Source organism: Balaenoptera acutorostrata, chromosome 5, assembly GCF_949987535.1.
Source record: "Balaenoptera acutorostrata chromosome 5, mBalAcu1.1, whole genome shotgun sequence".
NCBI lineage: Eukaryota > Metazoa > Chordata > Mammalia > Artiodactyla > Balaenopteridae > Balaenoptera > Balaenoptera acutorostrata.
In genome coordinates, this window is record NC_080068.1 from 21,199,787 (window position 1) to 21,225,403 (window position 25,617).

At 37.8% G+C, this 25,617-nt stretch overlaps 1 protein-coding gene across 2 annotated transcripts in view; it reads right to left on the bottom strand.

The window, feature by feature from the left end:
- PPP3CA (protein phosphatase 3 catalytic subunit alpha) overlaps positions 1-25,617 on the bottom strand; it is a 303,925-nt gene that overhangs the window by 37,142 nt on the left and 241,166 nt on the right. For both annotated transcript variants that reach the window (XM_007172913.3, XM_007172914.3), the window contains exons 7-8: positions 15,985-16,062; positions 13,490-13,584 (exon numbers count right to left, since the gene is read on the bottom strand). In XM_007172913.3, coding sequence (XP_007172975.1) covers positions 13,490-13,584; positions 15,985-16,062 — 173 coding nt within the window. The remainder of the gene's footprint in view (positions 1-13,489; positions 13,585-15,984; positions 16,063-25,617) is intronic.

Here is a 25,617-nt window from a genome sequence, read left to right on the forward strand (position 1 = left end):
AAAAAAAAAAAAAGGTCATGAAGAACCTAGGGGCAAGACGGGAATAAAGACACAGACCTACTAGAGAATGGACCTGAGCATACGGGGAGGGGGAAGGGTAAGCTGGGACAAAGTGAGAGAGTGGCATGGACATATATACACTACCAAACGTAAAATAGATAGCTAGTGGGAAGCAGCCGCATAGCACAGGGAGATCAGCTCGGTGCTCTGTGACTGCCTCAGGGGGTGGGATAGGGAGGGTGAGAGGGAGGGAGACGCAAGAGGGAAGAGATATGGGGACACATGTGTGTATGTGTATAGCTGATTCACTTTGCTATAAAGCAGAAACTAACACACCATTGTAAAGCAATTATACGCCAATAAAGATGTTAAAATAAATAAATAAATAAATAAATAACTTTCATTTAAAAATGCAAGTGCAAGAATATATATTCTTTTTTCTTCAGCCACATAAAATACTTATGCAAATATACTTCTCGAATAATCTTACATTAATAACGTATGAATTTTGATTTTTTGCATAATAAATATATAAGTTGCAAAAATACATGAAAAACATTAAACCAGAACAGTCCCAAATATTCCGTCATGAAATTCACAGTTAACATTTCACACTCCACCCCTGCCACCCTCCTCTGACTGCCGCTGGAGTTACAGAACTCAGCTGAGCCCTAACACGGTGCTCTCCTCTGAAGTACTGGAAAGATGTTTACCTCCAGTGCATATAAATAATACAAATGGTTGTACTTCAAGAATCACTCGAGACCACCTCCTGAGACCCTGTCTGAGAAATAGAGAGGAAAAAAGAACAAAGTCTACCATCAAGGAACTCCTCTATTCCACAGGCAATTACACATGACCTCATGTCCTTTACCAATTGTATCAGAGGCCTGGAGAGGGATTATGACACATATACGGGCCTTAGGTTATTAACCGTTGTTCAGAGCAGACCAGACAGCACAGAAACAAATGCTCTTTTGTTGCACATGCAGGGGTGAAGAACAGCCAGAAGAAATCTGGTATAATAGAAAGAAGATTAATCCCCATGAATCTGGAGACCTGACTGCCAGTTCTTTCTCTGATGTCAAAACTATGGTTGCAAAGTTATGCAATTAGTTGGTCCCATCATGCTTATGTAAAAGATATAAAAATCAGTGATAAAGAGACAGCTCCTACTAGGGAATAGGGAAGGGGCACTGGACCGCTATCATTTCTAATGATACCACAAGGCCCTCTGAATATAGTGAAGCCCGAGGAATAGAATCTAGATCTTCATTCAATCCTCCGTCTATCAAACCATGCACTAAATTGCTAGGCCATATCCAAATCTGTAAATTAAAGGGGTCTCTCCTACTTTAAAATTTAAAATTTTGATGAGACACAAAAACCAGTAGTTCACAAAAACTTGGTAACATTTCGCAGCATCTTCTTTGCAATTGCCATCACCAGGGAAGCTGATGACAGGGCAGTAAATGACAAAAATAGAGAGGTCAAAGAGAGCTTCCAGTTTAACAGAAGTTATCAAAATATTGCTAGCAAGATGCATTGACTAGCTCACCGAACTAGTCAATGGGTTTAACACATTCCAAGTCAATTTTTAAAAAAAAATTAATTAATTTAATTTATTTATTTTTGGCTGTGTTGGGTTTTCGTTTCTGTGCGAGGGCTTTCTCTAGTTTCGGCAAGCGGGGGCCACTCTTCATCGCGGTGTGCGGGCCTCTCACTATTGCGGCCCCTCCCGTTGCGGGGCACAGGCTCCAGACGCGCAGGCTCAGTAGTTGTGGCTCACGGGCCCAGTCGCTCCGCGGCATGTGGGATCCTCCCAGACCAGGGCTCGAACCCGTGTCCCCTGCATTGGCAGGCAGATTCTCAACCATTGCGCCACCAGGGAAGCCCCCAAGTCAATTTTAAGAGGAACACAGAGCTCCTTTTCTGAAAGCCTTCAGATTAGTAACTGTGATGTTCCCGACATACCTCAGGCATTCTCAACACTACTAGGGCTGTTCTAAGATAGAGGAGAGAAGAGCTCAAAAGAAGGGAAATGATAAATTTTACTCTTTTCACCCTTCTGCTAACGTTTTTTATCTCAACTCCAATTGACCATCCACTCCCCACTACAAAAGATGGGACAGAGGGACAGAAAAGAAACAAAGATGAGAGGAAAGCAAATGAAGGCATTTCAGAATCCCTGGAAGCCATCCAGAAAAAGCGCAAAAAAAAAAAAAAAAAGTATAAGAGGTCCAGGATGTTTTTTCCTTTCAATTCTTCCACCCTCAGATACCCTAGTAGAAAACGTAGCATCAGTGTGTTCTTTTGGCAAAGTCCTACCCTACCATCACAGAAGGAGACATGATAGTTTGATGGATAAAATTCTTGAGGTAGAACTATATACTCATAATGTCCTTTGGCAGAATTTTAAGATTATGTTGGTTGGTATGCTGCATGAAAGGGTCTTCTCTCTGGGAGAGATGCTACAGGTTTTTAAAAATCTGTAAGTTCCCATAAAGATTACTTAGGGAAGGGTAGAATTTTCGTTTAAAAACTTGAGAAGATATATATGTACATTCACATATATGGTTATTGTAGTACATGTTATAGCATCTATAAACACAATCTCTACGATTCCTTCCATTTAGAAATTTGACTTCTCACTCCTGTTTCCTTTTTTTTTCTTCTCAATGTCCTATACTTGCCTGATGGATTCTGATTTAAGAAGATTCCTTTTTTTATTATTAGTGACCTAGGTAAAGGGACCTAGGCCAAAGGAAATTTACCAATTCATGAGGGTTACTGTATTTGGTGAGCAAGGGCTACACTTGTAACTCCCTTTTACTCTATGGCTCATAAGGTTAGGCTCAAAGTAAGTGTTCAAGGCATTTACGAAGATGGAGTTCAAGTCTTCAATTTATTGGTAATTTTTAGGTAATTCTGTCATAATGATATTTTTCAGTATGTGTTTCTTGAGAAGTTTAATGTTTAAATTGCTCAATTCAATACTTATCAGAGTGTATTTCATAGGCACATGCTCAGTAACTTCTACATAATGACTGAATTTCAACCAACCTGAAATATTTTAGTATTACTGGATACAAACAGTAGTTATATATAATTTTCTTGAAGGTATGAGCTAATGATTTCGTACTTATTGAAATACACGTGTGTGTGTTTCACGTGTTTCTGTATATAATCCTTTTACGCCCACAACTAACCCTTGTTCCTCCTCTTACCTTGTACATGCCTCTTTCATGGCACCTATAACACCTTCTTTAACTTTGTCACAAGTCTCCTACATAAATGTGGATGATATTATCTTACATGAAGGAAGGTGACTGTACTAGATGTATCTATTATCTGAGCCAATCTTATGGTTATATCTGTGTGTGTGTGTGTGTGTGTGTGTGTGTATGTATGCATGAGTGTGTGTTATGTGTTTCCCTTCTTAATACTGCATTAGTAAATTCTGAATCAGGTATTATTCAAATACAGAATTTTGAGTAAAGTAAGTGGAAGGCAGATGATAGAAGGAATGAAGAAGGCATAGATCTCTCTTTTTTTTTTCTTTTATTGTGCTTTGTACCATACCTGGCACACGGTTGATGCTCAACAGTGTTGGCTGAAGAAAAGATCTAATGAAAGGAAATAGAGAAAAGAAAGACAAGATGGAGAAAGAGAGGAAGGAAAGAAAGAAGGCAGGCAGGCAAAAAAAGAGAAAATAAAGAAAAATTTAAAAACATAAAACATATAACTTGTCAGGACACTAAAAATGTAACTAACCACATATGAACAGAAGTCTGAAGGGTGCTTGAAAGAATTTGGGAAAAAGGTAATATGTCACTTCAGAGGCTAAACTCTGTTTTAAAATTGTAAGATTCTAAAATAGATGTGAGTGGAAATAATATTGTCTCTGTCACATAGTAACTATGTGAACTTTGGCAAACATTTCTCCTTATTTGAGTCGTACCTTTCAAACTTGTAAAATAGGAATAATTAGGTCATCTTCAAAATATGAAGATCAAATAAAATAATATATGGGATTAATATTTATAATATATACAATCAGATAAAATTTTGGCACCTGAAAAATGTAAAGTATCATGACTCAGTTTCAAATTCCTTGAGGAAAGAATGGCTATCTATTTTTAATAGTTTTGCCATTTTACAATTCCCACCTCATGTGTCACATCGACATACTAGGATCCAGAGAATTTGGGCCAAAAATTGATCCTTGGGATTAGCTCAAGTCCAGTCAAACACTGTGAATCATTTCTAACATTACAATTTCACATAGAGAATTTGAATTTCTACCATTAAATATTTTTTGCTAAGTCAACAAGAAGGAGTCATCAGCAGTTTTGAGTTCCTTATCAGTTTGAGCTGGTACGTTCCTTTAAGTTCTAATCTATGCTATTATAATGCTAAAATAAGGCTTAATCAACCCTAGACTAAATGAGAAAGATTTACCTGAAGCTTTAAACTACTGGGGGAGATGGCATGGACATAGGAAACATTGTGCCCATACCTTGCTCTCATTCAACACAGCTGATACTTACCAGCTCCAAATGCATAACAAGGGTAAGTGTACCTCGGTGGGAGGTACTTTGAAAACTAGTGCCTATATCTGTATCTGTTTCTGGGTCTGTATGCGCTTTCACCTTGTACTCGGCATCAAGCCTTAAGCTGTAGCTTGCAATGGTTCTAGGTTGCTATCTCCAAGATATCCTTGGCACCGAGTTAATATTAAGCCTATACACTTGATATCTACTTTTTTTCGTGGAAGTAATATCACTGAGTGTCTTGCAGGTCTAGAACCTCTAGATAATGAATAGCAAGTGATAATCCACTGATTCAAGTCTTTAACGTTTTATATATGTTATGTGTGTATATATATCTATACACACATACATATATACATACACACACACACAAATAAATATATATTTCTTGCTTTCCCTCCTGTTAAATGCCTTATTGACAATTAGATTTCTAGAGAAGTTGGTTTCAGTCGAGGGTAAGAATCTTCTAACCATCTGTCAGAAAATGGGAGGTAACACAAGATGTAAGCCTTAAAGGTCCCGTCCAAGGGGCAGCAGAAGAGCGCTGACAAGGAATCTGGATGGAGGACTCAGGTTGCTAGAGGTCCTGTCTTCATCCCCAAGGAAGGGCTCACAGAACACTGCGATCTGATTTTACGGGCAGAGCTTTGTGAAAAGCGAGGATTATCGCACCCACTGCCATAGAGCACTTACTTTGTTGAAGCTCCACAATTACTTAACTGCTGAAATTTACAATCGTGTAGTGGTGATGGTTAAGAAATCAAGGCCATTTGTTAGAGTAAAGATACATAGATTATACGTAGCTTAATTCAATTAAAATATATAGGGAAAGTAATCCCTAAATATTCAATCTCCACACGTTTTCTATTTTCTATTTCACCTTCTGTCTCATTAATTAAATGTTGAAATGTAAGCAAGGTGATTACTGGACTAAAACGAATCTATTTAGAAAGAGGCCTCCAGCAATGACACTTTCACAGCAGAGCTGAATAAACAAAAGCAAAAGCGTAAGCGCTTTGGGGGATATCTTTTCAAGGGAGACATTTATTTCAGACTAGTACAAAAGATCCTCTAATCTTTTAATAATGTATGTATTTGGATGTATAACACTCATGTAATTTTAAAGTGATAACAAATGACTCTTCATTTCAAAAGCTTTTCCTTTCTTATTGAAAAATAGTCACCTAAACACAATGAACCCCTGAGTTGAATAGGGGATCAGTGCAAACGCTGCCCTGAAAGCTTTCACATAACAAAGCTGATGCACAAGAGCACAGAAGGAGGTTAACCCGTGGGCCCTGGAGTCAGACTGCTGAGTTTCTATCTCAGTGCCATTCCCTGACCAGCTTGCTTGAACCTTGGGGAAAGTATGTAACTCCTCTTGTGTCCCGGTTTTTCATCAATGAAATCAAGATTATAATGTAGTTCATAGAGTGCTTGAAAGATTAAATGCATTTATTCATGGGCTGGAAATGTAGAGCACTGTCTGGCAATGGTAAATGCTCAATAAATATTAGTTACTATTATTGTTATAGGTACAGGAAAGCACAACCACAGATGAATTCCACATATTGAAGAATCCTGGTTATAAAAGGCAGCGTAAAGGGGACATTCTACTGAAACCTCTCTGCAGTTAATTTTATCCATTTATCTCAGAGAGGTGATTTCTCTGAAAACCAATCAAAACCTTCTAACTTCAAGTTCTCTTTACCTTTAAAAGTCTACCTAAATTTCTTTTTTACCATCTCATACTGATAATAAAAGGAGTTAATACTAAGAGTTTTGTTCATGGTTTCTGCTTTTCTCCTTCATAGATTCTTATATTCCATACTACTTCTTGGTAGATTGTCCTAGGTTTAATAACCGTTATTAAGAAATTATCTTCCTGGTGTGTGTAATTCTACCAATACTCATTGGGCTAAAAAATAAAAATGTTTATCAAATAAATAAAGAAATGACTAGTTTTTGGTGGGGGTGTGTATCTTACTTATTGTTTGCTTTTGCTTTATCATTTGTTAGCAAATATCAAATAACAAAATGCTACCATGAATATGTATTTACATTTTCTTTCTTTCTTTTTTTTTTTTTTTTTTTTTTGACTTAAACAACAAACGTATTTCTCACAGTTCTGGAGGCTGGAAGTCCAGATCAGAGTGCCAGCAGGGTCAGGTTCTTGGTGAGGGCACTCTGGCTGGTCTTGTCCTCACATGGCCTTCCTTGGTGCATGCAGAGAGAGATTCTCTGTTTCCTCCTATCTTTATAATTAATCCCATCACAATGCCCCAGCCATGACCTAATCTAACAGTAATTATTTCCCAAAGGCGGCACCTCAAAATACATCACATTGGGGGTTAGAGTCTCAACATGATGAATTTGGGGGAAGGGGGAACACAAACATTCAGTCCATAGGTGGTATTTTTATAGTTTATCTAAATGTAAATACAATCTGAAGTGAAAGATTAAGTATCTACATTTTCTATATTGAAATAAGTGAACTGGCCAAACAGTTGCTCAAGACCAACTAAGAAGATCTTTAGATTTGAGATGATAGCGGAATAAAGTAAGGGTTGGGAAAACTGTTGCCATTGGACAAAGTCTCTAGATTAATTTTATCCAATTTGTAAGGCAACTAGTGATCACATTTATGGCTATGGCTGCAAATACCCCAAAAATGATTTAAAAAGGAATATGTCAATGATAAAGGTGATGCTCATGCTGAAGACAGGCCTCAGACTCTACAGAAATGGCCCCTTGTTATAAAACGTGGGTGTCTTCGCAGGGGAGTAAACTTTTAAACATGCTGTAGAGAAAGAGGCAGAGGTGCTACTCAGGGTTGCCTGGGCACTGATGCTACTCCCTTCCAGAGACTCCCCCTGCCCATTTCCCTCCTCCACCCAGGACAAAGATGGAATCTAGCTGGTTCTATTTGGCTCCTCAGCCAGGCAGGTTCCAGTTACCTCTAAGTTTGTGGAAGTTATTCCTGAATGGTGAAACAAGCTCCCAGTGTGAAAGGACAACGGTGCAGCAGGGAATGAGATTGTAAGGCCTGGCAACACCATGCTGTGTCAATGGTGTGTCACTGAGCGCTGAGAGCTCCTGCTGGAAGGTGGGGCTTCAAGGCCAGTTGGCTTCAGATATGCTGCATTTGCTCCTGGAGTTCACATCACGACTGCCAATCACATTCTTACCTGGGTTCACTATATTAACAATTCAATCCTCCCTTACGATGGTATTTTCCTGCCAAGTCAGACATTATCTTTAAATTTATAAATGGTATCTTCCTGAAGCCCCTGTCTACTTTTTGATTGGGAAATATTTGAGGATGTTGAAATTGCAAGTTTTGGTAAGACTAAAATGCTTTTTATAAGTAAATCTATCAAGTTGTCTAGTTTAAAAGTCCAAAACATCATAATACTTTTTTTCTATCAAAAAGAGTAGACTTTTGCAAAAAAAAAAAAATCTCAAAATTCTTGTAAACAATGCTTTTCCTGCCCATCCTTGAAAGCTGATTTTCAACTTCTCTTCCTTAACCTACTTTAACATTGAATTGATTTCTTTCCTGGTTGTCATTTTAATCTTTGGTCTTGATCACTGTATCAGTTTGGTTGTCATTTAGATTTTCCTCTCAACTCCAAAATACATTTCATTTAATAAATTTTACTTAATTACTTAATTTTACTGTCAGTAGATTTTCTTAGAACTGAGTTGTATACCCCTGGTACACATATTTGTATTTCTCTACATCTGCAGCATCCATCCATCCATCTAGCCTCTCACCTATCCCTATGACAACTCATCTGAACTATGGAGAACCAGCACCACGTGGAAATCTACTACAATTTACTTTAGATTTTTTTGAAGCACAGTTATAATCATTAGAGAGATAAAGGACTTAACTGTTTGCATCAAGGTTTAAAACACTTTTTAAAAGAGGTTTATTATAGTTTTCGGCCAAACCGAATTGTTTAAAGCACAGATCACATCTGCCATTGTGTTTTTCAGCACTGAGAGATTTCACTCTAAGATTGCTTACATGTCACTTTCTCAGTGAAGCTTTTTTTGTTGCCACCAGCTTATTTCCACTCTCCTTTCATACCGCTCTTTTCTTTGTAGGATTTTGCAAATATATTTAAATAATTACTGGTGAAATTCTTTAACGCCTATCACACTACTAGATTATAAACCCCACTAGAAAAAAGACCATGCCTGTCTTGTTTATTTTACATCCTTAGCACCTCACATGGTACTTGGTATACAGTAAGTTCTCAATAAAGGTTTGTTACGTTGGTGAGTGGATGAGGTTGAAGGCACTTTCACAGATGGAAAATTATATTGAAGAAGAAGCAGCAGCAGCAGCAACGTGTCATTACTGCATTTTTCTTCTGTTTGGTGTATCTGGATAATTGTGAAGTCGCTTTTCCCTTAGGCTACAGCTTCACAGGAGAAAAACAATTCAAAGGTGCTAAGTACTCTGCAAATGTTTAACTCCAACTGGGAAATCAACACTGGTTACAGCAGTAATTTAAAGACAGATAAAGCTCTGAGGGTCAACACCGATAGGATACTTTTGGGCACTGTCTTGCTATTAATACCCAGAAAGAAAATGCTTTGATCAATGCACGTATTGGCTGCCTACCATGTAAAAGGCATGCTACTTGGCTTTACAATGTGTATCAAAAAGCCCCTGATTCAAACTAATTATAATCTGATTGGGAAGTTATAGGAATGCACGGAAAAACTAACTAGAAACAAAAGTAAATGCTAAGTACAAGGGCAAATGATTGGTATTGCAGGCGTTAAGAGAAGAACTACCAACAGACAGACTGGAGGGGGTGCAGTCCATTTAGATGGGCAGAGAGGAGCAAGACAAGTATTCTAGATATCGATGAAAAGAAGTGGGTGGGCAAAGATGTGGCAAAAAGGAAAGCCACAAGTTGTTCAGGGCAATGAGCAGAACAATTTGACTAAAGTAAAGGGTTCACGCAGAGAGAAGCAGAGAGATAGGTCACGAAGGTAGACTGACCCATAAAGTAAAAATTATAACTACGAAGCTGAAGAGGAAGAGCATTCTGCCAGCTTCTGGGAAGCCCCACACTGACACATGGCATAATTAGAGCAATATAAAATATTCAATGATGATAATATCTTAATAGTGCCCAACATTTTGTTTCAAAGTCATTGCATCTATTATTCACACAAAAAATGTTGTTTTCTCATTTTATAGAGAGGTCACTGTATGCCAATAATTTTAGATGAGTTAGTTGTTTCACGGGCAGAGCTGGGATTCAGAGCTACATCTTTGGCCCTGGCATCTTGCAGGAGTAAGCAGGATTTGTCAGAGTGAGGAAACAGAAGCAGGAAGAGGGGCAAGTTGTTCGCCTGTGTTAATGCAGACTGGAAAGGATAAGAACTGAATGGATTAACATAGGGGATGGGGATTGACATAGGGGATGGGACATGTACAATCCTCACTGCGTTCTGAGAGCTGCTTTTAATTGCAGGCAAGTATGAACTACTAATCCGAACGATTGGACATTTAAACATGAAGCTGATCATATGACTATTACCGGTTTTAAGATGGCAGACTAGACTCACAGACATAGAAAACAAACTTATGGTTACTAAAGGGGGAAGGGGGGAGGGATAAATTAGGAGTTTGGGATTAACAGATACAGACTGCTATACATATAATAACCAACAAGGACCTACTGTATAGCACAGGGAACTCTAATATTTTATAATAATTTATAATAATAATTTTATATTTTATAATAACCTATAAGGGAAAAGAATCTGAAAAAGAATACATATGTATATGTATAACTGAATCACACCTGAAACTAACACAACACTGTAAATCAAATATACTTCAATTAAAAAAAAAGATGGCAGAATAAACCTATTTTTTTTCTTATTCTTTCATTTTGCCAGAGAGCTATTACTGCTTCCTTAATTCGCAGGAATTTTAAAAATCAAATCATACTCTTAACTACTAGGTTATAATCCCAGAGGCCTTGATGGTCATCTGTTTCTAAGAATCAAATGGTTAACTCAGAGATTCTTCATGGCTGTTTCTTTCCACTGATTGTGTTTTGAAGGTGCTTGCAACCCAGTTTTATTGCACTGGCTTTTAAAATTCTCGTTAACATTTATTTTATTCTAATACAGTAATCCTCCCTTCAGCAGTGAACCCCCAGTCCCACATACTGTACACAGTGCTAGCATAATAGCTTGAAAGTGCTTCAGAGATCTTACACAAAAGTCTTTTGAAATTGTGCTCAAACTGAAGAATATATCTTTCTTCTTCCTATCAGTTTATCTTCTTCTCTCAGGAGAATTTTTTTCTTTTATGAAAAGGTTCCCAAAATGAAATGCTTCTATCCCCTCCCCAAGAGATTGTGATCTGCCCTAAAGGCAAGAGTGAAAGAAGCACAGAACCTCAAAGATAGCAATGCACTGATGTCTATTGCTTTTTAAGTTCCTGCCTTGTTAAATCAGAACCACAGACAAAGAAGCAATGCACATCTTATTCGAGAAATCTCTATTGGTCTCAAGCAAAACTGCATTGCCTAGCATTGTGATGCATGGAAAAAGGCTAGATCTGTTTTCATGGAGTAAAATCTCAATTTTCTCTTTCTCTTTCTCTCCATTTTTTTTTTTTTTTCTTTCCCTGTTTTGAGGGTTTTTTTTTAATTTTTAAAAAACTTGTAAGTATAGTACATGCTACTTAGTAATCAGTCTCTGTCAAGAAAATTATTCATTTGGGCACTGCCTTCACTAGGTGTAATGGAAAAAAGTTTAATGCCATAAAACAACAAAAACATAAGTGTTCATATTTTATATACTTTTGGTAAATAACAGGATCACGGTGGGACATGCAAAACAACCTACTGAGTTCTTGCATTTCTTGTAGGTACCACAGGGGAATTTTTGGGACAAGATGGAGAAGCCTTATCCAACCAAAGGGAACTACTTCTTATTGATTTTACACCAGAGGCTTCAAGATTGAGATTTTGTTTGGAGACGGAAAAAAAAAAAAGTCTTTGCTGCTTAAAAATAAAAAAGTTGCAAAAACACTGGCCTTGACTTTATTTTTTCCTCTTTCTAATCAAACATTAACCATTCTTCCATGTCCAGATCATATTTTATCTGAAATAAGGCCTTCTCTGATCATTCTAGAAAAATCACCCCTTGTCGAATGTACTTAGTGTTTAACTCTCTTGGTTCTACTTAATGACACTGTCTTACATTTTCATGAAATCATCCAGATGCCTTGCTTTGTCAACTAGTTGATAAGCACTTGATATGCAGAGACCATGTTTTACTTGATTTTGCGTGCTTCTTGCCACAGAGGACCAAGGGCAGGTTCTTTTCTTGGAACTAGGCAACAAGGAAAGGGGGACAACTATCCCTCACACGCTGCCATCCATGGTTGTGGCAGAAACTCTTTGTGCCTACTGATAACCACACCCCAAGGCCACAGAGGAGGGTCCCCCGGAGTCAAAATGGCAACGAAATAGACTGTGCAGCTAGAGCAAACTCCAGCCAGCAGGGGTCACTCTCTGAGCCATGGGGACAGGGGTTGGACAGTCATATACTGTATCTGTAGGACAGCGCAGATTCCTCTGGGGAGAGGCAGAGATTGGGAAGTGTGACATGTGGTTTGCCCTTTGGAGCAGGATCCCTGACAGATCCAGAAGGTACGGGCCCCAGTGTCCAGGCTGCAGCAGGAGGTGGGAAAGCGCGAAGCAGGAGATCAGGGTACAGGCAAAGGGAGAGACCCACTTCCCGAGGGGAAAGTGGAATGCAGGCGGGAAACGAAGGTAACAAGCTATTCATAAGGACTGAGGACACCACACAGGTGCCTGGGAAGGCAGCCCGGACACCAGCCTAGGACAGGAAGCTGCCTCTCACAACTCACATAGGCATGGGAATGGCTCCCAATTCCAGGAGTTTTCAGACTGGCTCAGAGATAAGGCTGCCTTTTCTTGCCTCTCCTGGCCTATATTTGACCTCACATGTATTATTGGATTGGTTTCTCTCTTTCTGTCTCATTTCTCTTAATCTCAGAAAGCCACACTCAGAAATGCTGCGTATATACTATCCAGACCAATGCCAATGAGGGCTAATGACTGCTTCACGCTTCCTCATTCATTCTGCCATACCTCTAACACCTCACATCACTTCCTTCCATAAAGAGATTACCTTTATGAAAGAAAGCAATGTGGCCCCCGCTCCTCCTCTCTTCCCTAGTCAATAAATAATGCCCTCTCCTTTCCTGGTCTCTTTTGGGCCACAGGTACAGCGTTGCAGAAAGGAAGTACAGGATGCTGGACCAGATGATGTCGGTCTCATGCCAGTTCATCACTACCTAACTGAGTGACCTTGGGCAAGGCAATTACCATAGAGACTCACTCTGGGGGGCAAATGATATTTACTTTCAAGTTTAATTCAATTTTTAAAAAATAAATGAATACATACCTATCACAAGGTCTGACTCATGGTAGGTGCTCAACAGATGAAATCTGAATTTGAATTTCAAGCTATAGCTTCTTTTTGCTTATTTTTCACAATCCTTTACATGCGCAGTCACACTATTCTTATTTAAATCCCTATCCTTCTTAAGAAGCATGATTTTGGATTACTTTCAATTATTCTTTCTTTTAAAGCCTGTACCTATCATAACAGTAGCTGTCAACCCTACTTTACATTAGAAACTCCTAGAGAACAATTAAAAAATAGCAGTGTCTGGGTTCCCACCTCTGACCAACTGAATCTGGAACTTTGAAGATAATCACAAAATCTGCATCGAACAATAAATGAAAAAGTAAGGAGAAAAAGAATGACTAAAAATGCTTAATTAAAAGCAACCCAAAAGAGAACTTAGTTATCACACATACTATACAAAACTCCAAGAGGGATTTGAAAACACTCACCTTTGTTATTGTATACATCTAAGTAATTTGGTGCTGAAAAAATTGTAATGAGAGAAGGGAAGCCTGTTGTTTGGCTTTTCCTGTACATGCGGTACCTAAAAACAATAAATACAAGTCAAAACAAGGCTAAGTATGGAAAAAAGATGATATCAAAATAGACATTTAGAAATAGAAAATTAAAGTTAAGTTTTACTATTCGAAGAGAATTCAATTATGGAGGCACTAAAAATTTTCTCTCTGCAGTCTGTTACACACAGACATCAATTCATTTTGGGGTGACAATGAAAACACACAGTCATATGTACAATTTCAAAATAGGTTTTTTCTAAGTTTAGCAGACCTGGGGGAGAGTGGAATTCAATGAAAAATCAGAATTCATTTCCACGTTCAATAGAGAGGACAAAGGCTACTTTCTGTACACAGATACCTGTACCTACCATGTTTTTCAGAAGTTTGCCAATATTTTTAACATAAATAGATTAAATAAGCAGAGCAATATACAAAACTTTACCACTAATAACCAGGCTGATTATTCTATTTGTAACAATATTCTGTTATGGTTATATAAATCCATTTTGCCTAGACCAAGTGATTTGCTTTTCACAGAATGTCTGGTTAAATCTATGGGTTTTATGAGCTGAAATTGTTTCTATTTTAGAATTTTATTTATTACCAATCTCTTCTGGTGTCTATAGGTCAAAGATTATTGTCTCAGCAGGGAAATATTTAATCAATCAGTAATGAAACCTCTGAAAGATCTTTGGAAATAAATTAACAATCCAGTTACTTTTCTTCCACTGAGACAAAAATAGGACTCTAGTCCTCAAATCAAAAAATACAGATTTGGTTCTTTTCCATCAAGGTGAAAACGTATCTCGCGACTTCTATGTGACAGATTTCAGGAATATTAGTTTAGAAAAATTCCTAAAGTGCAAAATAAAATTTTATCATTCCTTGGTTATTCTGCGTCAGTTATTTCTGGCAGACTAATCATGCCTAATTTAGCAGGGTTCTAAACAGGCCTCAAATAGTACCTTTAGATAGATTAAATAACCACCTTAAAATTTATAATTTTACAAATATTTTGATACTACTTTTCCCAAGAGAAAATACCCCCTTAAAAATCTTTTGAAATATCCTAGAAGTATTTATTCTGCTTATGGAACTGAGCTTTGTTGGGGGAATAAATCAGAATGTAAAAGATAGTGACACTCTTAATCCTAGAACCTTGACTTTATAAACTGTGGCTGATTATGCCTACTTGACAACAAATAAAAACAAAGAATCTGGATGACAAAATCTCAACTTTCCCCAATGAATCAATCAACTGCTCGTTTTAAACAAATATACTTGTTGATTTTAATCGACACATTTAACCTGTTTTCAAATAAGCAGATGGATTTCAGGTCTATCATGGGATTAAGATAAATCTGCTTAACATGTTCAGTTGGGACAGTCAGCCAAAAAGCAATGGTGACACCACTGCCCTGAAAAGTGAAAAAAATTATTTGAGGACCTGATTGGCTCGGTATATCAATGGGTTACTGCGAACATTAGCTACAAGAGCACTGAGCACACAATATTGGATCAGTTCATACTTGCTGATTGATTGCTTGAAAAAAGCTAATTCTGAAAACAACAGGATCTGCCTCGATTCAGAATCGTCACAGGTATGGGCTTACTTCAGAATGCAGGCATCTGAATTCCCAATTTCAGTACACAGATTATAAAAATAAATGTTCCTCCTTTTCAGAAAACTTAGAATATGAAGGAATGAGCTTAAGCGTTTGAAGGCAAAACAATGCCTTTCAGTGGAGCTTACTGAGAAGGGTATTGGACTTCAAATCCTAGAATTAATTATGCTTATTTCTCCCTATGCCTCTCTCCCAAATGTAGATTTAATGCACCATCAAAGTGCATATCTGATATTTTTTAGATTTCTAAATCCTTAGAATCAGTTTACATTTTTAAAATTTTCCAGATATTACAAAATCATGTTATGCATTTGTTAGTTAGAAGGTAGGATTTTCCCCATCATTTGAATGTCTCTTGTTTTTGCCCTTTAAAACTTGGGATCAGGAATGATATTCTTTAAACAAGAGTACCACATGCAATATCTGTTCAATACGTATGTGTAATTCCCATCCACATTGCCAACCAAGACTGAAAAGTAGCTGGTAATTTACTCACTTATGGGACAACGGTAAGAGCAGGAATTGAAAGAAATAAAAGGAGGTGGCCTCACAGTGCTTAAGACAGCCAGGTGGAAATTCTACCTCTTCAAGCTAAAAAGGAAAGGACTTTAAAGGGGACGTTAGAGCACATCTGCAAGCACTTATTCCCCAGGACCCTGCCATATCTGTGTCATCAGAAGGCAATTTTTAGGTCTAATTCCTTCAGGGAGAGAGCTTGGCAAAGGGAACCTCCACTGCCACGCATATGAGGGACTGACAAAGGGCAATGCATGGTTTTCATAAACCCACAAAACTGCTCACCCTGCGTCTTGGGCTTCATGGGCTCGGAGTATAGATAACAAGTTATTGTGCTGTAAGAATTCACATACAGCCGGGTAACTGCCAGAGACAAAAAGAAAAGAGAAAAGCATCTGTTATGAAATCATCAAGAGTAGCACATTTATCTATAACATCCAGATTTATGCGATTGGATCAAGTATAATCAAACATACATCATTCATGAAACAACCCTCTTGGTTCTAAGGACAGGTTTTCCCCTGTGGCAGAAAAAGTACCTATAGCTATACTTTTTTTTTTTTTTTTGAAGTATAGTTGACTTAACAATGTTGTGTTAATTTATGCTGTCCATCAAAGTGATTCAGTTATACATATATATGTACATGATTTTTAATTTTTTTCCATTATGGTTTATCACAGGATATTGAATATAGTTTCCTGTGCTATACAGTAAGACCTTGTTGTTTATCCATTCCATTATAATAGTTTGCATCTGCCTATAGCTGTACTTTTATTTATTTAGGCCGCACCGCGTGGCTTGAGAGATCCAGTTCCCTGACCAGGGTTCGAACTCAGGCCCTCTGCAGTGGAAGCGCTGAGTCCTAACCACTGGACCACCAGGGAATTCCCTATAGTTGTACTTTTAAAGGGCTGGAGGTGTGTGAATTGGAAAAAGAATGCTGCCATTATATAACGACACTAGAAAAGTATCCAACTCATAGAGAAAATCAATATTATTAAGTCTACATCTAAACACAAAGTGAACAGAAGCATAAATATAACATGAGAGTGGAATTTAAAGTATAAATCCCAATTTTCTCAAATACAGCACTATTTGTATTTGGGTGCCTGCTTGAGAGCTTGACAGAAAGGACTGAGCTAGGGAGTGGGAGAGAGTAGTCAAATTGTCAACTTCTTTATGGGTACATCGACTGATTATATCATCAAAATCTAAACAGAATTATGAAATTCACAAGATTTAAAAATGTGTACTTTAAATGTGACCAACATAATTTTATCTTAAGACATTCCTTCCTGTGACTTAATAAAAATATCAAATATACAATCAATATGATTTTGTCTGTTAAGAAAGTCTCAAAACCAAAGATGAAAACTTCATTAAAAATGAAATTCAAATTACAAACTAAACTTGAAAGACCTTTTGCAATCACTTTATCTCTGCTCCAAGAACTTTTCATGAGAAAATTGTATATCATAAAAATGAATAAATTTTAGATACTTCAAATCAAGAGACAGCAAACCAATGCTTGTTTAAATATAAACAAGCTACAGATATTCACTAGAACCTAAACTACATATACCATAGGAAACAATTCACAATTATAAAAATAGCTCTTTGGGGAAATAATAATATATGTCACTCAAATAATTTTTAAAAAAAGAGAAGATGAAAATCATTTCTATGCTACAGATTTTGTAAGAATTCTCTGATTAAGAGGAAAAAAATACCATTAAGATGGCATACCACTGTAGAGATACTGATTATAAAAAGGATTCAGTTCTTTGGCAAAAGTGGGATCTGAAATCAAAAATAGTCTTTGTGCATGTGCAACATGTGCACACATATTTGTGTGCATGTGTGTGAGTGTGCACATGTGTCTTCTAGAATATTCTAGCAATTTGCTAGGGAGAGAGAAAGAGGAGACATCCATGCCGCCTTCCCTTCCTAGTGTTCCCAGGTCATCCCAATAAATAAACCACCTAACTGAGGAACATTAGCATGATCTACAAATTGGAGGAGATGGCCCACCCAGAGTGTCTACATGGAAACGTGTCCACATGGTACCTAGATCAAGAGTTGGCCAACATGTGCCGTCAAAGACTTCTGTTCTACTTTGGGAAAAGGTGAGTATATCACCTTTCCAGATCAGTGTGTCAACAAAAGAGACCTTAATTTCAGAGACACTGGTTGGTCTTCAAAAATAGCACATTTGCTTGGTACATATTAGCTACAAGATGCCCAGCCAAAGGGTGATGGAGTAGCAGAGGCACTCAATAAATGTTCCTTCTCTATCTCTTTAAGCAGTGTACTTACATTTCTTGTGCCCTCAAAATGCTTCTTTACAAAGACACTACTGCCTTGTTTTACCACTGTAAGACAGAGGTTGTTTGTCTATGTTTGTCACTTTTTCCCTTGTGCAAATGGCTTGGTTGCTCTTTTTTATCTATTTTTTTCCTTTTAGAAGAAGTTACCTAGTCTTATGAAAGCATAATTTTAATATATTTTCTTCATGCTAAATTTGACACCCTTATGTGTTTAAGCTAAGTTTTCCCCCATGGAAATATACATCTTATTTTTAATGGAAATCTGAAGAAGATAAAATTAACCTAGCTAGGTTAATTTGCTAGGTTAATAGCTTTAAGTGAGGAACACTTGCATTATTACTTGGAGCGAATTCATTTTGAAGAAGATTTTTAGAAATGTAAAAGCATGCATACTCAAATACTCGAACTTTCTAAGAATTACAAACATTTTTCTGAATAATAATTTCTTGAACAATATTAGGAAAAAACCCTCTACAACATTTTTATGCTTTTTAATGGAAATGATGAAAAACTACAAAGTGTTCAGCTGAAAAGCATTAAAAAAGATACATGTAGAATGGTAGGAAAAGCAGAGTTCAGAACACCTTAACACCATAGAGAGAGTTGGAAAATCAGTAATTCACCAATAATTTATCAAAGACTAATTGGTGATTTTCTTTCCATTTGTTATGAGACACAGGGAGGGGTGGTATGATAAGTGCAAGGCATGGCTTCTGTCCTGAAGATATATAATCTAGGTACCAAGGTAAAACATATTTATTTTAATTTAAAAAACTACATTAAAGATAAAATAGTAAAGTTTTGTAGAGAAATTATAAAGCAAAAAAGAAAGCATGTGGGTCTGAGGAAATGTTTTTGAAAAATATCTATCTTGTAGTAGTTTTTTTTTTTTTTTCCTTTCTCTTTTCATTAATAAGGTGACACATTAATAAGGTGACACTTTTCATTAATAAGGTGACACTTCTGAGCCCACCAAGAAGAAAGAGCCTTTCCTCCTCCGGGCTGATCAGCTCAAGCCGGGGCCATGGCCTTCTGAGAAGAGGGCAGGCTGGATCTCAGCCCCACTCATCCCCCTCCACAGGGGTACCCTTGTCAGGCACAATCTAACTGTATGAGTGATTCTGCTGGAACAGTTTTTTTTAACCCTATGTCCTGAACATGTCTTGTAACGACACTTGCTTCAAGGATTGGTGAAGGCCAGTGATGCTTTCAGCTTTGTGATATTCATTTACCAGCATGCGTTGCTGTATTTGGGAAAGAAGCTATTGTAGTCTTTGAAAATGTTGGGTTTTTTCCTATTGGAATATGATTATTCCTTATGCACTAGAAAATGCATCTTATCTGAGTAGAAAGGGAGGTGGAAATTTCCATGGAATAGTAAGGATCCTTAGATTTGGGTTCTTATTCCACTTCCTTGAGCCTGAATTACCCCGTTTGCAAAAATGCAGACAGTATTATTTATTTCATAGAATTGAGATGAAGATTAAATGAAGTAGCAATATATGTAGATGTCCTAGCCCAGTGCCTGGCCCACGGCAGTAGATAGACATTCAGCCACTCCTATCTGTCTCCTCACCAGCACAGTGTGGAGGTAAGAATGCACCACAGGACGGTGAGTCAGCAACCCCAGGTTCCAGCAGTAGCTGTTCCATTTATTAGTTGTGACTTGTGTTAGACCTTAGAGGCAATAACTTATGGGGATTAGCAGACAGGCAAGGGGTTAGAATTCCACTGAAGGAAGGAGACGAATAGGGAGGAGACTGAGCATGAACAAAGGTAAAGAAAGTAGAAAAGACAAAAATGTGAGAAATGATAGAAAAACTGGCTGGGCATTAGAGCAAATAGCTATTATTAGACTCATTCTATTGCTTCTCTTATTATTTTTGTTTCTTGCTATATTAAACTCTATTTTAGACCTTGAAGTAAATCTTGTAGATTTCAGATGCTTTAACCATGATAATAGCCAGCAGGCATTATTAAAATGCCTTTTTATGCTTCTATGCCTTTGCATATACTTTCCCTGAGTTTGTCTGTTCCTCTGCAAAGGCCCACTCTTCTGCGAAGCCTTAGCTAAATTATCACTTGTGAACCCTTCCCTTCAAACCTACCTCACCCTGAGGTGCATAAAATTGCTACATCCACCATGTTCCCATAACATACGAATCTAATACATCACTTGTCACACTGTAGTGTAATTTATGTTTATACATCTGCTCTCCAGTAATAGCAAACGCCTTAAGAGACAGACATTGTTTGATTTGCCTTCATATTCTAAATGCTCAGCAGCAATTTGTCAGCTTACTGAAGCTCACACACAACTGTTGGAGGAGCCTCAACAGGGGCAGTTATGCAGGTGCGAGATGCAAAGGGTTTCTCCCTCATTGGCTTCAGCAAAGCAGAGGCAGGCAGCCTGCAATCCCTTGCCAACGGACCAAGAGAAAGCCTCCACCAGCCTCCTTGGTGCCTCACCCACTCTCAGCCTGGTAGTATGCAGGACTCGGCCCCCTGCCCAGCTCCTCCTCTGCTTCTTGGGGCCTAGCAATGGGTTCTTAGCCCTGGGGTGTCCTGGCACTGCCCGGATGCTGTCAGGCCTATCTTTTCCTAGGACTTGCTGTGTTTTTTTTCTTTGCCCCAGGTTCTGCAAACTAATTTCATTTTGCCCACTAGGGATCAAGTCTGGAAGGGCTCCAACTCTTCCTGCCAGAACTTCACCAGAGCTTAAGTCCTCACTTGCTCCTGGCTGCCAGCTGCCTCAAGAGCAGTGGGCAATTTTTCTTTTTAAGGCAAACTTTTTACTGAAGTATAACATCTTTACAGAAAATTGCACAAATCAGACGATTACAAGTGGGCACCCTTGTAACTAGCACTAAGATCAAGACAAAGAACATTGCCTGAACTCTTCATATCTCCTTTGAGTCACCATCACCTCTCACTAAGGGTGACCACCATCCTGGCTTTTAACCTTATAGACTTGGTTTCTCTAATGCTGTTCTCTTATTTCAATGAAATCACCCAGTATGCACTCTTTAGTATCTGGTTTCTTCCACTCATCATTATACTTGTGACATTCATCTATGTTGTTCTGTACAGTTTTTCTCATTCTCATTTGCTGTATATAGCTGCATAAATATACTACAGTTTATTATTCATTCTACTAAATAGACATTTAGGTTGTTTCCATTTCTTGGCTATTATGAATACTGCTGCTATGAACAATCTTGTATATGTCTTTTGGCACACATGTGTACACATTTCTACTGGATATAAAAATAGGAGTAGAATAGCTTAGTTATATGAAGGTTCAGCTTTAGTGTATACCAAAGCAGCTACCTGTAATTTGGGATTGGGGGTAAAGTGAGACCATTTGGGTAGTCATCTTTCTAGAATTCCCAGAGTTTTTATCTATCTCCCTCATATTTCTCACCACTTCCCTGCCTTCAAGAGCCTCCCCCACTGATTCTGGTTGGATATGTTCTAGTCATCCTTTAACACTCAGGTCTAATAACATTTCCACCATGAGTAGTCCCTTAAACCCCATTCATCCTTGTGTGTGTGTGTGAGAGATAACCTCCACATTTATCACAGAAATACTCACCTTGCAATTTATCAGCCTCTATTTATTGGTCTCTGCCACTAGACTGTCATTCCCTCAAAGGCGGGGATTTTGAGTACCTATAAAACCTCACAGAAGGCATATATAGTAGGTGCTCAGCTAATATTTGTTAAATAATTGAATGAATGAATGAATTCTCAAAAGGTTACCCATGAATGGAACAGTGTGAATTGAGGGGAGGGGATAGGAAGGTGCTATGAAATCAGGTGTGATTTAGACAGGCTAAAAATGAAGGTCTTGAACTCAGAGTGGGAGGGAGGGAAGGCAGGATGGTCTAGATGCTGGTTATATTTTAAAGAAAGGGTCAATAAGACATGATGACTGGTTGGTGGTGATTTCAGCACAAGAAGAAAAAGCAAAGGTGTTTGCTAGTCTGTGTGACTGGGAAAATGAACTGTTAATAGAAACAGAAAAACCAGGAGAAATCTCCAGTGGGAATTAAGCAAGTGGGAAGGTAAATAATAAACCTTTTCAGGCAAGGTGAGTTCAGGATAAGGTGACAAGGGAACATTTAAGATAAAAATTCCAGCAGAAAACTAGGCATAGAGAATTCAAGCTCAGGAAAGATAAAGAGACAAAGGGAGCAGACATAGATCTGGTGATCTAACCACAGAGTTCGAAGTTTACAGTGAAGCTAAGGGAACAGATGAGGTTCTTGGGAACAGTGTGAAGAAAAAATGTCAAGAGCAGGAAGAAGACAAAGAAAGAGGCAGGAGAAGAGTCAGGGATCTGCCTGATAAGTCAGAGGAGAATCAGGATATGCGGAAAAGGAGGAGCCAGAGCATTTCAAGGTGGAAGGGGTGGACGAGAGTGTCAACTGTAGAAGAGAAGTTGGGCAGCTTGTGAACAGAAGAAAGGCTGCTGATCTGTGATTAAGAGACCAGTAGTGATTTGAGTGAGCTGCCATTTGTAGCTTCAAAAACACGTTTTAAGTGACCGTCAAGATATTCTTCAAACAAATGCTGGAGAGGGTGTGGAGAAAAGGGAACCCTCTTGCACTGTTGGTGGGAATGTAAATTGATACAGCCACTATGGAGAACAGTATTGATGTTCCTTAAAAAACTAAAAATAGAATTACCATATGACCCAGCAATCCCACTACTGGGCATATACCCAGAGAAAACCGTAATTCAAAAAGACACATGCACCCGAATGTTCATTGCAGCACTATTTACAATAGCCAGGTCATGGAAGCAACCTAAATGCCCATCAACAGATGAATGGATAAAGAAATTGTGGTACATATATACAATGGAATATTACTCAGCCATAAGAAGGAATGAAATTGAGTCATTTGTTGAGACGTGGATGGATCTAGAGACTGTCATACAGAGTGAAGTAAGTCAGAAAGAGAAAAACAAATATCGTATATTAACGCATGTATGTGGAACCTAGAAAAATGGTACAGATGAGCCGGTTTGCAGAGCAGAAGTTGAGACACAGATGTAGAGAACGGACATATGGACACCAAGGGGGGAAAACTGCGGTGGGGTGGGGATGGTGGTGTGCTGAATTGGGCAATTGGAATTGACATGTATACACTGATGTGTATAAAATTGATGCCTAATAAGAACCTGCAGTATAAAAAGACAAACAAACAAAACAACTAATACTAAACTTTCATTGGGTTATGTGTATGGAAATATGTTAATATAAACGTTTCAGACATTACATGAAATTTCTAAAAATCTTATATGTTCTGGTATAATGTTATAAGTCATAATCCTAGTTACTACTTTAAAATGTATATCTCAGAAATAACTAATTTTCTTGTCAACTGCATTATTATGAACTTTCATCAAATCTTTAACTGTGGTCATTTTTAAGTCTTTTGTCATTTACAGACAGTTCTGGGTGTACTCTGATGCTTTTGCAAATATGTTCCTATAAAAGGCTTTCATCTTCAAGAAATTCATGGAAAAGACTCTGACAAGTACAGGTTTCTGGTAACTGACTGTACTGCTGAACTGAATGAATAAGCATTTTCAGAACTCTAATGAAAAACTGATGAACTCATAAAAGTGCTAACAAAAGATCAAGATGAAAAAAAAATTAATTACATGGGACTGAGTGAACTGATGAGGATGAGTATAATTTTTGTGACTTTCTGTCTGAATTAAAAAAAAAAAAATCCCACAAGGACTCAGAGGCAAAGAATATACAAATCAATTTTCACTGCAAAGTAAAGGAGCTGTTACAGTGGAGGATTACTGGACTGAATGTCAATATTATGACATAGTATGAGTGTGTTTCATGTTTGGTAATTGCAATCATTGTTGCTTTTGTTGTGGTCATCCATGTACAATCCTTGGTGTCAGTCTATTTATCTCTTGTAAAAATAAAATAAATAAATAAATAAATAAATAAAGTACATGAATATAGAAAAAAAAAAAAGATATTCTTCAAATCTCAGCATATAGCGGAACTTTAAAATGGCTGGTTTAGGGCTTCCCTGGTGGCGCAGTGGTTGAGAATCTGTCTGCCAATGCAGGGGACGAGGGTTCGAGCCCTGGTCTGGGAGGATCCCACATGCCGCGGAGCAACTAGGCCCGTGAGCCACAACTACTGAGCCTGTGCTCTAGAGCCTGTGCTCCGCAACAAGAGAGGCCGTGATAGTGAGAGGCCCACGCACCGCGATGAAGAGTGGCCCCCGCTTGCCACAACTAGAGAAAGCCCTCGCACAGAAACGAAGACCCTACACAGCCAAAAATAAATAAATACATACATAAATTTATTTAAAAAAAAAAAAAAAAGGCTGGTTTAACTCACTTCTTCTGAAGCAAGCTATACCTAGAACACAAAGCTTACAGGATGCCTCCAAGGTAAACAGCCTAAAGCACCAAATCTGGCCGACAGTTTCATTTGGTTTCCGTGAAAGTGAAATTTTACCTCTGATTTGTCACGATCCTCACGAACCTTTATACTCTAATACGTGGCTGCTTCAAGCATCTTAGTTACTTGTACATTATAGGCATTGAGTATGCAAACTCTGGTCTAAGGTTCTAAAGATGATGGTAGCACTGGGGCAAAAGCAGAGTTCTTATGGATTCCTTCCTCTCTGTTACGTGGACTGTCTTCTATAACCCATGAGCAGCATTGGCAAATTCTTACAGATGCATCTGTCTGTGTAACTTCATTTTATTTAAATCACGGCCCAGGTAATACATTAGATCACGGATAGGGTGGCAGAGCAAATTAAATATACAAACTCAGACACACGTGAAATAAAACTGGGAGTTGTGGATCAAACTAATTGCCAATAACTCAAACAGGTAATTGTCACCAAGTTCTTCTACCAATTTTATTGTTCCTTTGTGCCCCTCTAGATCAGCTTTATAAACCAGGACCACAGAGGATGCCTTGACACCTTCAAGATGGCACTGAAGACAAAAGAATCAAAAAGCTCTAGGAGAATGTGTGAGTCATTTTTCTCTTCAGATAAAACAATCCACACTGCTCTGCCATTTCTCAGAGTACATAGGCTGTAGATTTTGACAGTCAGCATTTCTCATGGCTAGCAATCATTATCTCTTAAGAACCTCTAATGAGAGGAGTTAAATAATAATTTTGTTGAGAACAAAAGTGTGAAAAAACACGCATAATCCTCCCATTATCTAGTTGATGGACTTTATGTCTGATGTAAACACATCTGTGTCTATATTCACAAAACAAAAAAATACCATAACTTTATATAAGTTCAGTACAGGACTTTATTTAGAATATATGTGAACAGCTGACTCAGAAAACTAATAGAGGAATGTTATATTATGAATTAAAAAAAGATTAATGCAATATGGCTTAATATCGAAATCAAGAGGTTTATCTTTTGTTTGATATTGTATTATTGAAGTACAACTCAGTGGTATCAAATAAGTAATTTAAACATTCCTGGTATAATTAGGGATTTAACACCAGATTTGAAAAATTGAACACTTGGCTTTGATATATTTCAACAATACAACTTTTCACTAAAAGTT